Here is a 15,833-nt window from a genome sequence, read left to right as displayed (position 1 = left end):
TTTCAGTTAATGTTTGACACAAACCAAGGGTAGGCGATCAAGGCCTGACCAGAGGCCTGGGTTTCTGTGTGGGTCAGGCATCTGCTCTGGTTTTCTGTGTGGGTCAGGCGTCTGCTCTGGGTTTCTGTGGGGGTCAGGCGTCTGCTCTGGGTTTCTGTGTGGGTCAGGCATCTGCTCTGGGTTTCTGTGGGGGTCAGGCGTCTGCTCTGGGTTTCTGTGTGGGTCAGGCATCTGCTCTGGGTTTCTGTGGGGGTCAGGCGTCTGCTCTGGGTTTCTGTGTGGGTCAGGCGTCTGCTCTGGGTTTCTGTGTGGGTCAGGCATCTGCTCTGGGTTTCTGTGGGGGTCAGGCGTCTGCTCTTGGTTTCTGTGGGGGTCAGGCGTCTGCTCTGGGTTTCTGTGGGGGTCAGGCATCTGCTCTGGGTTTCTGTGGGGGTCAGGCGTCTGCTCTGGGTTTATGTGTGGGTCAGGCGTCTGCTCTGGGTTTCTGTGGGGGTCAGGCATCTGCTCTGGGTTTCTGTGGGGGTCAGGCGTCTGCTCTTGGTTTCTGTGGGGGTCAGGCGTCTGCTCTGGGTTTCTGTGGGGGTCAGGCGTCTGCTCTGGGTTTATGTGTGGGTCAGGCGTCTGCTCTGGATTTATGTGTGGGTCAGGCATCTGCTCTCAGTTTATGTGTGGGTCAGGTATCTGCTCTGGGTTTATGTGTGGGTCAGGCATCTGCTCTGGGTTTATGTGTGGGTCAGGCGTCTGCTCTGGGTTTATGTGTGGGTCAGGCGTCTGCTCTGGGTTTATGTGTGGGTCAGGTGTCTGCTCTGGGTTTCTGTGTGGGTCAGGCGTCTGCTCTGGGTTTATGTGTGGGTCAGGTGTCTGCTCTGGGTTTATGTGTGGGTCAGGCGTCTGCTCTGGGTTTATGTGTGGGTCAGGCATCTGCTCTCATTTTTTATTTGTGGGTCAGGCATCTGCTCTCAGTTTATGTGTGGGTCAGGCATCTGCTCTCAGTTTATGTGTGGGTCAGGCATCTGCGCTGGATTTATGTGTGGGTCAGGCATCTGCTCTCAGTTTATGTGCGGGTCAGGCGTCTGCTCTGGATTTATGTGTGGGTCAGGCGTCTGCTCTGGGTTTATGTGTGGGTCAGGCGTCTGCTCTGGGTTTCTGTGGGGGTCAGGCGTCTGCTCTGGGTTTATGTGTGGGTCAGGCGTCTGCTCTGGGTTTATGTGTGGGTCAGGCATCTGCTCTCAGTTTATGTGTGGGTCAGGCATCTGCTCTGGATTTATGTGTGGGTCAGGCGTCTGCTCTCAGTTTATGTGTGGGTCAGGCATCTGCTCCCAGTTTATGTGTGGGTCAGGCATCTGCTCTGGATTTATGTGTGGGTCAGGCGTGTGCTCTCAGTTTATGTGTGGGTCAGGCATCTGCTTTCAGTTTATGTGTGGGTCAGGCATCTGCTCTGGATTTATGTGTGGGTCAGGCATCTGCTCCCAGTTTATGTGTGGGTCAGGCATCTGCTCTCAGTTTATGTGTGGGTCAGGCATCTGCTCTGGATTTATGTGTGGGTCAGGCATCTGCTCTCAGTTTATGTGTCGGTCAGGCATCTGCTCTGGATTTATGTGTGGGTCAGGCATCTGCTCTCAGTTTATGTGTCGGTCAGGCGTCTGCTCTCAGTTTATGTGTGGGTCAGGCATCTGCTCTGGGTTTATGTGTGGGTCAGGCGTCTGCTCTGGATTTATGTGTGGGTCAGGCATCTGCTCTCAGTTTATGTGTGGGTCAGGCATCTGCTCTGGGTTTGTTTTTTTCCTCTTCAAAGCAGATGTGGTGCAGCATATATGGATTAGTGTGCACACTGTGACACCACCCTGAAACTGAAACTGAAGCTGTGGTGATATCGGAGTTGTGAAGATGTGGCATTTTAGACTCTACCGGCGCAGAACGGCAGAGAAAAAGAAGCACATGATGTATGTTGTGACTTACGTTGGTGTTGTTTTGTGTGTGTGTGTGGTCACAGAGTTTTATATCAATTAGAATTTTTGTGGGTTTTTTTCTGTAGCTTTTACAAGATGCACACACACACACACACGCGCACGCACGCACACGCACACACACACACACACACACACACACGTCACCCACTCTCTTGCCCACATGTGTGCATGTGTGTATTTATTATATTTATAACTGAAATGTTATTCATTTTGTACTTTGTACTTCACATGCTTTATTTGAACTCCATGAGATCTTAAAGATAAGAAATACTGCCACAGACTTGACTAGAATGACAGTTTGATAGAATACTTGATATTTGTCATAAAAAATGTGTATGTGCATAATTTGCTAAATGCTTACCTTTGTACATAGTGCTGTAGTGGGTGCAGTTTTGTGAAACACCTCTGGCAAAAAGAATGGAGCATGCAGACTGACAACAAAATGATTCCAGATCCGTCCAGACCTCAAAGAATTCCTTCCTTCCGTTCTAGGGAGAAAAAGAGGAAACCGTCCTCTGCAGGCTGCGTACAGGTCTTTTCTTATCCAACACATTCTTCTCTCTTGAAAGGTGAAGGAGCTACTTGGTGTGAGCTGTGCACCCAGCTTTTCAGTGTAAAACATGTTTTGGTGTCATGTAGCGTATTGTATCATGTCAGACTGATGCAAACCAGGCCTAAAGCAGAGCAAACCGATAGGCTTAGTTTGCTTCATTTTTGACATGGTAAATACATATCACCACACATGGAGTATCTTCTTTGTTCGTGGGTTGCAGCTCCCATGTTTACTCGTATGTACACAAGTGGGCTTTTATGTGTATGACCGTTTTTACCCCACTACATAGGCAGCCATACTTCGTTTTGGAGGGTAAGTAGGGAGTATAATTCAAACTCCTCTTGCTGATCAGCTGCTGGGACCTGCATGATATCAGACACATACATTTTATAGTCAGCTCCATGAGGAACTTGTTTCCAGGTGAAAGTCTGGCTGGGTACTGTACTGTCCCTGAAAGGAATAGATTTTAAAAAAATTGATTTTAATGTTATACAGACTGTATGAGATGTGGGTGAATTGAGCCGGTCAGCATTATTTTGGTTTCTCCTTGACTGACAGTTATCCAGCCCTGAAATGGTAATGATGATAATACTAATGATACTAAAACTGCTGCTATTGCTACTAATTATGATAATAATGATTGTTATTATTATAAAGAAGTGCTCTTCTATAGTGCTGTTTGAATCACACCTGTCATCGCCAGTAGTTTCTCCCCCTCCACGAGACCTTGAGTGGTGGTCGGCATGCCTGTCATTTGGATCAGATGATAAATTGAGGTCCCGTGTGCAGCATGCACTTAGTGCACGTAAAAGAACCCATGGCAACAAAAGGGTTGTCCCTGGCAAAATTCTGTACAAAAAATCCACTTCGATTGGAAAACAAATAAAATTGCAGCCAGAATAAAATACGTAAAAATGGATGGCGCTGTCAGTGTAGTGACGCGCTCTCTCTGTGGAGAGCAGCCCCAAATTTCACACAGAGAAATCTGTCGTGACAGATTACTGCAACTCTCTTTTGGCCGGCCTTCCCAAATACCTGTTAGACAGACTCCAATGAATTCAGAATAACGCTGCCAGACTCATTTGCAGAGCTTCTAAATTTGACCATGTCTCTCCTCTTCTTCAGTCTCTCCACTGGTTGCCTGTTTCTGATCGAATAGACTATAAGCTATCCACTCTGACCTTTTCTGCAGTCAACGGATCTGGCCCAAAGTATCTTTCTCAACTCATCCATATCTATACCCCGTCTCGCCAGCTCCGTTCTTCCTCTGATACTCGACTTCTCAGGATACCTCACGTCAGAAGTAAGACCTATGGACACAGATCGTTTTCTTTTCAATCGCCAAAGACGTGGAACAAGCTCCCTGATAACCTCCGTCATTCTCATTCCCTCGCATCTTTTAAATCTCGTCTCAAAACTCACCTTTTCCCTCAGCAATAAGTTCAATTGTGGCAGGTCCACAACTACATGCATGTATATGAATGTGTATTGTGTGTGCGTGTGTTTATGTAAGTTTGTGCCTGCCTATGTGTGCGTATGTGTTAGGGTAGCTGTTAGATACACATGTATGTTAAAATGTATGTATGCAGTGTGTGTGTGTGCGTGCGTGCGTGTGTGTGTGCGCGTGCGTGTGTGCGTGCGTGTGTGTGTGTGTGTGTGTGGTCACATTTTGGTGTGTGTATGTAACATAGATATAATGTTTTATGTTATCAAAAGCGTTTTTGTAAAGCACCTAGAGCAGATTTCTGGATAGTGTGCTATATAAGTATCCATTATTATTATTATTATTAAAAAGAGTAATACAAATACATATAAAACTACATGATGTGACGGTGTGTTTGCAGTTTTGAGGACGTTCAGTGCCTGGGTGACTCGAGCAGCCTGTCAGAGATCTGTCTGGATGGGAACCCCCTGGCCCAGGACCCAGCCTACAAACAGGTGGTGCTGAGAAACATGCAGCAACTCAAACAGCTGGACATGCGTCGCGTCACCGTACGTGTTATCGTGTGTTAGTGTGTGTGTTAGTGTGTGTGTGTGTGTGTGTGTGTGTGTGTGTGTGCTGTGCAACATGCAGCAACTGAAGCAGCTGGACATCATCACCATACGTATTATCGTGTGTTAGTGTGTGTGTTAAGTGTGTGTTAGTGTTAGTGTGTGTGTTAGTGTAAGTGTGTTAGTGTGTGTGTGTGTGTGTGTGTGTGTGTGTGTGCTGAGAAACATGCAGCAACTCAAACAGCTGGACATGCGTAGCGTCACCGTACGTATCATCGTGTGTTAGTGTGTGTGTGTGTGTGTGTGTGTGTGTGTGCTGAGAAACATGCAGCAATTGAAACAGCTGGACATGCGTCACGTCACCGTACGTATTATCGTGTGTTAGTGTGTGTGTTAGTGTGTTAGTGTGTGTGTTAAGCGTGTGTGTGTGTTAGTGTGCGTGTTAGTGTGTGTGTTAGTGTGTTAGTGTGTGTGTGTGTGTGCTGCGCAACATGCAGCAGCACAAACAGCTGGACATGCATTGCATCACCATACGTATTATCGTGTGTTAGTGTGTGTGTTAGTGTGTTTGTGTGGTGGTGTGTGTGTATGTGTGTGTGTGTGTGTGTGTGTGTGTGTGTGTGTGTGTGTGCTGAGTAATATGCAGCAACTCAAACAGCTGGACATGCATCATGTCACTGTATGTATCATCATGTGTGTGTGTGTGTGTGTGTGTGTGTGTGTGTGTGTGTGTGTGTGTGTGTGTGTGTGTGTGCTGAGTAATATGCAGCAACTCAAACAGCTGGACATGCATCATGTCACTGTATGTATCAGTGTGTGTGTGTGTGTGTGTGTGTATGTGTGTGTGTATGTGTGTGTGTGTGTGTGTGTGTGTGTATGTGTGCTGCACAACATGCAGCAAGACATGCATTGCGTCACATAATAATAATGATAGTAATGATGATAATAATACTAGTAATATAATGATGATGATAATATTAATGATGATAATAATGTACTTCTACAATTACTACCACTACTAACTACTACTGCTACTACTGCTACTACTAATAGTAGCAACAACCACAGTAATAATACTGATATACAGTACTTACATGGCACGAATTCCCAGTATTTTGGGAGTGCTACCCATGAAGCAATACATGTATGATGGTGCAGAACCAATGGTACAGCATTTGAAGACACACCAGACGAAAACAACACTGATTCAGTGATTCAGATTACATATATGAATTGTCTCATAAGAAAAGCAAAGAATTTTCCATACACAACATACACACGCGTGCGCGCGCAAACACACACACACACACACACACACACACGCACACATACACACACACACGCACACACACACACACAGGTATTTGAAGAGTTTACTTTCTTTCACTTTCATTTATTCTTTCTTTTGTTTTTCTTCATTATGCTTTGTTGATCTATTTGTTTTATTTATTCATGTGTTTGATTATTCATTTACTTTTTTCTGTGTTCTTTCTTCTTGTCATAGACATCTGCCCGTTACGTTTATTTAAAGTCCAAGAAGGTAAAAGATGACTTTTGGTTTGGTGTTGTTGTTGATGAAAGCATAATTGTGCACAGAATCTTTTTGTGACAGTGTTTCTCAGGGATGAATCATGACATTGTGGGTGTATACCTTTTATAATTTTGCTATCGTCTGATGCATATATTGGTTCGAAAGCTTCGTCTTTGCCAAAGGGGGTTGAATTCTTTCCTTCTGTGGTTGTGTGTGTGTGTGTGTGTGTGGTGTGTGTGTTTTGTACGTGTTTCTTTTTCTTGAGATCTGGGTTGCATGCTATGTGGTTAAGAGTGCTGGTATATAAGTTGTGAGAGGTTTCACCTTAAGAAATATTTTTTTCTGAAAAGTATTGTCACGAAACAGATTTTTCTGAAATTGCTGATCAGGATCCAGTAATGAAGTTTTTTTCTTTTTTAATTGAATATTTCTGAACAAATTATGATGAAGGGAAAAAAAAGTCACTGATTTAAACCTGAAAACACTGTAACAAACATTGCACTTTGCAAGGGTGCTGATTTGGTTTTATTAATCCAGTTTGGGCTTTGCCGAATAGGTTAGAAGTTAAAATGAAATTGTGCCTTTTTTATCATGAACCATAGCTGCTCAGCAAACCCCTGTTGTTTGATGCTGATAATGATTAACTCTCTCAGGACGAATAGTTTTCTCCCTTGATTTTTCCCTGCAGATGACCGATTTGTTAGGGTTAGGAAAAAAAATCACAAAAAATACAAAATACAAAGTAACTGAATGAAACTCACTGTACTTGACTCACTGACCCCTCTCCTCACGTAGTGTGTATGCCCACCCACCTCTCTCTATTCACTGCTCTCAGAAGCTGAGTCACTGTCAGTACCTTCTGGCTGGTAGCTTTCTTCACTGCAGATACTTTATTCAACATCTTCATCATGCTCATCGATGTCGAAACCTTCAGTTTGAAGCATTTTAATCACTTCAGCAGCAGTGAAAAGCCGCTGTTGTGATCTAGTCTGCTCCAAAAAGTTCCGCTTGTATCGCCTGCGACGCTATTTTCAATACATATGCAGTTTAGCCTGTCCCTTGGGGTACCAAGGTCAATGGCTTGCCAGCGAGTGTATAGTTATGGAACCTCACGAAGAAATTTTCCATTCGACCCTTGACACGTTTGCAATGCCTGGTGTAGCTGCAATTTTCATGCTACCCCATGAGGAAAACGTGGAAAAAATTTTAATTGTCAAAACCACAATAGCGTCCCGTCGTCTGGAACACTCTCTTACGTCAGGAATGCTGTAGTGTTCCATCATCTCCGGAGTGAGTTAAGGCAGCATCTGGCTGACAGCAGGGTATGATAGTCTTCTTCTCCATTAACTCTGTGAAGAGTCATTGGGGCACTGCACTGAAGAACTGTTCACCAGATTCCTCCAGGTTTGTGGGTTGTGTGTCAAAGCCTGGGTCTCTGCAAATGGTTTTCCTGTCCGATCTGCCATGTCGTCAGTCCAACATTTTGTCCTGTCTCCCCCTCTGTCTCCCTCCCTCAACAGTTGCACAGCACACTTGTTAGCACACACGTCAAGGTCACATGAAGTGTGAGCATGAGACATAATGTTTATGACTGCAGGCAGGTACCACAGATAATGTCTTGTACACACACACACGCACACGCACACACACACACACACACACACAGATTATGCAGGTGAAATATGTTATTCTTTCCTCACGTTACTGTCATGTTCTTTTCTGACAGCACAGCTTGTTGGCTGTGTTGTGCATTTCCCATTGACTGTGTGGATGTTTTTACCGCAAAGTCTTTGGCACAGGTTGGGGCCATAACTGGAATTTATTTATTTTTTTTTTTTTTGGGGGTGGGGTGGGGGGGGACACAAGTTGGGGTCATAACTGGATTTCTTTGGCACACATGGGGTCATAGCTAGAATTTCTTTGGCACAAGATGGGGTCATAACTGGAATTTCTGTGGTATGAATTTCTTTGGCACAAGTTGGGGGTCATAACTGGAATTTCTTTGGCACAAGTTAGGGTCATAACTGGAATTTCTTTGGCACAAGTTGGGGTCACAATTGGAGTTTCTTTTGCACATGTTGGGGTCATAGCTGAAATTTCTGTGGCACATGTTGGGGTCATAACTGGAATTTCTTTAGCACAAGTTGGGATCATAGCTGGAATTTTTTTGGCACAAGTTGGGGTCATAGCTAGCACAAGTTGGGATCATAGCTGGAATTTTTTTGGCACAAGTTGGGGTCATAGCTGGAATTTCTTCAGCACAAGATGGGGTCTAGCTGGAATTTCTCTGGTACAAGATAGGGTTACGACTGTAATTTCTCTGGCATAAGATAGGGTCATAGCTGGAGTTGGATTGGAGTTAATGGCTTGGCTGTGTTTGCCTATAGACAAATTTTGTGAAATCTCTCACAACTTGAAAGAAGTTTTGATTGGGATGAAAATGTTTTCAAAGCACAGCTGAGTTTAGATTTGTTGTTTCCACAGTGCAAACATTTTTTTTCCTTTCTGAAAAATTGTTGACTTTTTGAGTGGAAGATGGGAGTATGTTGATAATAGGCTTGGTTTATGATTGTCTCCTGTGTGCGTGTGTGTGTGTGTGTGTGTGTGTGTGTGAGATGTGTATATGGTGTGAGTATTTGGTGTATGTATGTGTTCTTTCTTAGGTTTAACATCTTTACATTATAAATAATATTAAACAAGGAAAGTGTGTTTAAGTCATAGATGCATGGAAACCAGTTTGTGTGTTTTTGTATGTTAGTATGCATGTGTGTGTGTGCAAGCAATTTTATGTGTGCACATGTGTGTGTGTGTGCTTGTGTAAGCAGTTTGTGTGTGTGTGTGTGTGTGTGTGCACGTGCACGCACACCAGTCAATGAAAACTTTGAAACATTTGCTGTGGTATCACTTGAGATATTCCAGATCTGTGGCACCTACCTTTTCACAAGCTTTGGAGCTTTTGGTTCTTTATGTGCGTGAGTGTGATTGTTTTTTTGTGTTTTTTTAAAAAATAATCTTTTATCTGTCCTGTAATCAATGGTCACTATGGTGATGTGCAGGAGGAAGAACGCCGACTGGCGCTGGTCATGGCACGGAAAGAGGAGGAAAAGCGACGAGAGCTGAACAAGGTCGCCATTCTCAAGGTATTGCTGCACTTCAGTTGATTTGGACTGATTGCTTGCGCAAAGTGCGTGCTGCACATTGGACCTCAGTCTATCGTTTCATCGGAAAAAAACCCTGAAAACAGAGTATGACTGCCTACTTGACAGGGGTAAAAACAATCATACACATAAAAGCCCACTCGTGCATATGAGTGAATGTGGGAGTCGCCGTCCACGAAAGAAGAAGATCTGAAAACTAGCACCCATACTACCACTCAACAAGTCTAGTGGAGGAGGTGGGGGGCGGTGTAAACATCCATATCTCTCTTTCTATATATATATATATATATATAGAGAGAGAGAGAGAGAGAGAGAGAGAGGGAGAGTGAGAGAGATATATACATACATAGACATATGTACATAGACAGATAGATAGATATACAAATAAGTAGATAGATATGTACTTGGCTTCTAATATTATTATTATTATAACGATTATAGACATCATTATCATCAGTCAAGTGACTGAATGTGTGTGTGAAAATCAGGAGCGGCGTCGCCTGGCCATCAACAACGCCAAGCGGCAGTGGGAGACAATGCAGGGCTCACTGATGTCTCGCACGGGGAAGATGGTTCGAGCCCCAGAGCTGTACTCAGGGGCCCGCATGGGGTCGCTGTCACCCGCTGCGCCCGGGGGGGACCCTTTCTCTGCTCCCTTCCCACATGACGACGACACCGAGCTTGTCTCCGTCACCAGGTAAACGCTGGTATGGGGGTAGGGATAGAGGTTGGGGTGGGTGTGGGTTGGAAGTGTGTGAGAGTGATGTAGAAATCCTCAATGAATAGTTCAGAGATTGTTATCGTTTTGTTTCCTTGTGTGAGAGATTTAAAAATCATGAATGAATAGTTCTGAGATTGTGGTATCAGAATGATTTTTGTTGTTTTTTGTGAGAGTGACGTAGAAATCATGAATGAATAGTTCTGATGTTGTCTTATCAAAATCATTTTACTATCTTACAGGAGAGTGATATAGAAACGACAAGACTTGATGTAAAACATTCCTGTTGTCCTCTCAAATTCATCGTATTTGCAACATTTTCAAATGAAATACTGTTTAACTCATTCAACCCCAGGGAGTTTACAGCCCTGGCACATTCCCCTGCCATGTTGACAGTAGAAAAATGAAGCAAAAAAAAAAACAACAACAAAAAAACCGACCCTTTTTCCCCCTCAAAATTGACACATGAGGCTGCAACCAGAAATGCTGTAGAAGTTAATTCCTTTCACATGCGGCTTATGCATATATAAGAACATGTACACTGTTTTTAATGCTATGAACTTTGTCACCAGGGCTGAATGAGTTAATCTGCCTGAGGGCTGAATGAGTTCAAACAAGACAGGCACAATAGCCGAGTGGTTAACTCACTCTGGACAAATAGTTTTCTCCCTGGCCTTTCCCTACAGACGACCCATTTGTTAGGTTTAGGAAAAAATCACGAAATATACAAAACATAAAGTAACTGAATGAAACTCATTGTACATGATCCACTGATCCCTCTCCTCACATTGTGTGAACGCCCACCCCCCTCTCCCTCTTCACATCCTTCAGAAGCTGAGTCACTGTCAGTACCTTCTTGCTGGTAGCTTTCTTCACTGCAGATACCTTATTCAACGTCTTCATCATCCTCATTGATGTCAAAACTTTCAGTTTGAAGCATTTCAATCACTTCAGCAGCAGTAAAAAGCTGCTGTTGTGATCAAATTTGCTCCAAAAATTTCCACTTATATCGTCTGCGACACTATTTTCGATACGTATGCAGATTAGCTTTTCATGTGAGGTGCTGAGATCAGTGGCTTGCCAGCGAGTGTATTGTTACAGAATCTCATGAAGAAACTTTCCATTCGACCCTTGACACGTTCACAATGCACTGTGAAGCTGTGGTTGTTATTCTACCGCATGAGGAAAACATGGAAAAAAATTTGATTGTTGAAATCGCTATAGCGTTCCGTCATTTGGAGCCGCGCCTTACGTCAGGAACGCTAAAGTGTTCCATTGTCTGGAGTGAGTTAAAGCATTGGACTTTCAATCTGAGGTGCCAGGGTTCAAATCTTGGTAACGGCACCTGGTGGGTAAAGGATGGAGATTTTTCTGATCTCCCAGGTCAACAGATGTGCAGACCTGCTAGTGCCTGAAACCCCTTCATGTGTATACGCATGCAGAAGATGAAATACGTATGTTATCAGTATCAGTATCAGTAGCTCAAGGAGGCGTCACTGCGTTCGGACAAATCCATATACGCTACACCACATCTGCCAAGCAGATGCCTGACCAGCAGCGTAACCCAACGCGCTTAGTCAGGCCTTGAGAAAAAAAAAAAAAAAAGATATGAATACTTATATAGCAGCTATGTTAAAGATCCTGTAATCCATGTCAGCATTTGGTGGATTATGGAAGCAAGAACATACTCAGCAGGCACACCACTGAAAACGGTGTATGGCTGCCTACTTGGCATGGTAAATAGACAAAACACTCATACACGTAAAATATTGCATGTCTGTCTGAGTGTGTATGTGTGTGTGGCTGAAATCTGATCAAATGACACAGGAAACAAACGAGTGCCCAATGGCAGCCATCATGGGCTCTGTCCAGGTAGGCAGCTTGTTGTGCAAATGACCCCGAGTTTGTAATGCACTTAGAGCTTGGTCTCCGACTGAGGATAGCTGCTATATAAGTATTCATATCATTCATTCATTCAAAAAAAAAAAAGAGTGCTGATTGTGGGTGTCCACCCCCAGCAGTGACCGGCGGGCCAGTCGACCGGGCAGCGCCCACAGCAACCTGACAGACATGTCTCAAGACAGCGTGCGTGACCCTGACCCCTCCCGCCTCGCTCACCGTCGCTCAGAGTCCAAGTCAGCCACCAAAGAGACCATCCTGTTTGGGTGGGTTGTCCCTGGCTTTGTGTGCGTGTGTGTGTGTGTTGTGGAAAGTGTGTGTGTGTGTGTGTGTTGTGGAAAGTGTGTGTGTGGTGTGTTGTGGAAAGTGTGTGTGTGTGGTGTGTTGTGGAAAGTGTGTGTCGTCCTTTAGGGGCTGTCAGGTTGTTGTTGGGTTTTTTTCTTTTTTTTTATGTGAGAATTCTTAAGATGTATGGTTAAAATTACAAAGATGTATAGTGAGAATTTAAGGTGTATGGTAGGAATTTAAGATGTTGAGGACATATGGTGAGAATTAAGGCGTATTAAAGACATATGGTTAGAATTAATGATTTATGGTGAGAATCAGTGTGTATCAAAGACATGGTTAGAATAAAAGATGTATTAAAGAAACATGGTGAAAATTAAAGATATATGGTGAGAACTAACGCAATTTCATGAGAATTACAGTAGGAAAGTGGTGTGTGTGTGTGTTTGTGTGAATCCAGTATGAATTGTGTGACATCTCTGTCTCACCTTGAACTGCACATTTCACTCACCTTTGATACACAATAGGGAAAGTATACAACAGATACACTACACTGATCTGTCTGAGAAAACGATGCAGAAGATGAAAGCCTGATCCATCCCTGCCACTCACACAGCGAATGACTTTAATATCGGACTCGGGCCAACAGCCTCAACCATGACAATGGTATGGTAGTCTGATGCAACACCACGGTCAGGCGCCTGTGGCCAAGCAAAATTAACAGCTGTGGACTTAGTTCATTAACAGTCTGTCCAACCCAACACTTTCCTGTGGCAGTTTTGCTGATGAAATCAGTGTGGAAAGCACTGAATTACACAAGTGAATTCAAACTTTTGATTCTGAGAAAAGGAAACTTCCTTCGAAACTCTCTGAGTAAAGGAAGCTTTCTTCCGAGAAAAGGAAACTTTCTTGTGAGTAAAGGGAACTTTCTTCTGCATGGCTGAATCAGTTTTAAGCTTTGGACTCGTGATCCAGTGTTCACCAGGGTTGGAGGCTCTCTTTCAGATTGGTGTTGTGTCCTTGGGAAAGACGTTTTACTGGTTTTCCTCACTCCACCCAGGTGTGAACAGGTACCTGACTGTGGTCAGGAAAGGGTGAAAAGCGGTGGAAGGAGAGGACTGGGCCCCACCTTCCCCATGCCAGTTCATTTTCAGTTTCAGTTTCTTAAGGAGTAGTCACTGCGTTCGGACAGATCCATTTACAATTCTCTATATCTGCTTGGCCTAGCATAACTGAACGCACTTAGTCAGGCATTGAGTGCATGCTTGTATATATTTGTGTACCTATCTGCCACAGAATTTTGCCAGAGGACAAGGATTCTTTTTCAGTGCACAATCTGCGTGCTGCACAGGGGACCTCTGTTTATTGTCTCACCCAAATGAGTAGACCATCAGTTTGATTTTCCAGTCAGACTTGGGAGAAAGTGCGAGCCCTAGTGAAAATGAACTCACTTCCCCCGATGGTGGTGAAAGGCAGTGGGACCTTGAACCTTTGACCTTTTGACCTGTCCCCAGTGGTGACACGGTGGAGAACATGCATATGGTGGCAGAGCTGGAGGAAGACACGCTGAACATCTACGGCCCTCTGGCACTGGCTGCCTTTGACCGTGCCTGGGGCCTGCAGGCTGCCTCTGCTGTCACCACTATCGTCTTCAAGTTCGTCGACTTTGATGAGATCTGTAAACACATCCACAAAGTGCGCACCCGCTTCCCCAACACACAGGTGAGCGAGCTTTGGGTGGAGGGAGTGTGTGTGAGAGAGGGTAGTTAGAAGTGTAATGTGGTGCAAGGGTAGTCATGGTTCTATTGCTGGAGGGTTTTTTGTTGTTGTTGTTGTTTTTTCTGTCCCATCATCTGCATTATTTCATTGTCATCAGTCCCACACTGCTCATTCCGAGTCCTCCATTCACACATCCACACTTATACATCCTTCAGAGTCCCAGCATCAGCAGTCCACAGGGAACTATTGATGTTAGATCACCAGCAGGCCACACACCAGAGGAAACCCTGCACTGCTGCTTTGACACTTTGGTGTTCAGAAGTGCCTGTTCTGATTTAGCATACTTAGGACACCACCTACTAAGCTCCCGTCCCCTCTAGAGTGGAGATCGCAGGATGTTTGTAATAACAGTGCTAAGGAGTGATGCCCCTGTTACATACATACACACATGCATGTGGCATGATGCACCGTGACACGGCACAACACGGCAAAAAGTGACTCACTGCAAGTTGATGCGATATAGCACAATGCAACACAACATGACACAATGCAACACAACACAACACAAAGCAATGCAATACAAATCCCCACAGGGATTTTTCATGAGAAATAGCATACCAGCTTTCTGGAAATTCTGTGCTAGAAATTTCCTCTTTTTCCGTCGCTCTTCTTTGTTTCAGGCCTTTTCTTTCTCACTGTTTCTGTCTGCTCTTTCTCTCTACCTTGTTCTCTACCTTGCTGGTTCATTTTGCGCTTTTTTTTCTGCTTGTATCTTGTTGAGAGTGCCTTGAATATTTTTTTTGGTCTTTTTCTGGAATTGATGATTTGGCATGTTGTGTTCTTTTTTTTTTTCTTCCGCACCTGGAATGTGTGATATTTAAACAGCTATGAGGCATAGCTGGGCATGGGCTACACATGTCCCTCACCCCCCACCCCCCCTCACCCCCACCCCCACATTAATACTACCCCCCCTCCCTGCCCCCCCGTGGTGGGTTTCAGAACCTGATCTTTGGCAACACCAACGTGCACAGCCTGCAGCAGATCAGTGCCCTGTCTGTGGTTCGATCCCTGGAGCAGCTGACGATTGAGCTGGACGGGAACCCTGTGACCAAGTTCACCCTGTGGAGGCTGTTCACCCTGCACCGCCTGTCACACTTCAACCTCAAGAAGATCAACGGGGTGGAGGTGGGTGATGGAGGCGGGCGGGTGGGAGGATGAGGGTGTGGGTATGGGGCAAGAGAGGGTGTTGTTTGGTGGGGTGGTGATGAGGGAGGTTAGGGGGTGGGGGTGATGGGGTGAGTTTTTGGGAGGGTGGTGGTCGGGGAGGGGGGAGATAGCAGAGGAGGGTGGTGGTAGGTTATGGTGGGGGAAGTAGGGTGGGGGTGAGTGGGTGGGCTGGAGTGTCAAAAGCGACATAAGAATCATGAAGCTAAAATATTTGAGAGATTTCCTCTGTGTGTGTGTGTGTGTGTTCAATTTTGTGTCTTTTCATATAGTGTGATATTAGACATTAGAAAACCTGCAACAAGAACCAAGAAGAACTGTGTTTTTTTTTGTTTTGTTTTTTAATTTTTTTTTAACCATTAAAATAGAGACAAATTTAAAATCTATGATATGAACCTGGAAAATTGTACAGGCAATGTTTAGATTCCAGACTGTTTCGTATTGTTCTGAACAAATGGCATTGATTACAGCTCTACAAAAATGCGTGTCATTATTTTTTGGAAAAAAAACAAAAGTAAAATCTTAGTTTTTGATTGTTGGGTATATTTGCAATTGTTGTCTGTACAGTTGCTGTTTGATGTTTCTTAAACTCTTACTTCAGCCATTTTCCCACTCCTTGCTTGTAAGCGTTTTTTAAAGAATAAATGAGTTTGAGAGATTTATGTTAATTTGGTGAGGGTAAAAATGGAGGGGATAATTTAACCAATGCGAAAACATGTAGCTGTTGTCTTAACCATCAGTGACAACCACATTCCAACTTTTTTGCACTCAAATTATGTTGTGT

At 44.2% G+C, this 15,833-nt stretch overlaps 1 protein-coding gene across 9 annotated transcripts in view; it reads left to right on the top strand.

Moving 5' to 3' along the window:
* Positions 1-15,833, top strand: part of LOC143297348 (leucine-rich repeat-containing protein 49-like) — a 56,298-nt gene that overhangs the window by 29,331 nt on the left and 11,134 nt on the right. For 8 of the 9 annotated variants that reach the window (XM_076609650.1, XM_076609654.1, XM_076609647.1 and 5 more), the window contains 6 exons: positions 4,368-4,515; positions 9,103-9,186; positions 9,693-9,901; positions 11,941-12,087; positions 13,621-13,828; positions 14,825-15,010. In XM_076609650.1, the coding sequence (XP_076465765.1) occupies positions 4,368-4,515; positions 9,103-9,186; positions 9,693-9,901; positions 11,941-12,087; positions 13,621-13,828; positions 14,825-15,010 (982 nt within the window). The remainder of the gene's footprint in view (positions 1-4,367; positions 4,516-9,102; positions 9,187-9,692; positions 9,902-11,940; positions 12,088-13,620; positions 13,829-14,824; positions 15,011-15,833) is intronic. The other variant, XM_076609648.1, reaches the window with a different exon arrangement.

The sequence above is a fragment of the Babylonia areolata genome, chromosome 22 (assembly GCF_041734735.1).
Source record: "Babylonia areolata isolate BAREFJ2019XMU chromosome 22, ASM4173473v1, whole genome shotgun sequence".
In the NCBI taxonomy this organism is placed as follows: domain Eukaryota; kingdom Metazoa; phylum Mollusca; class Gastropoda; order Neogastropoda; family Buccinidae; genus Babylonia; species Babylonia areolata.
The sequence above is the reverse complement of the archived record's forward strand: the minus strand, read 5'-3'. Positions and strand labels throughout refer to the sequence as shown.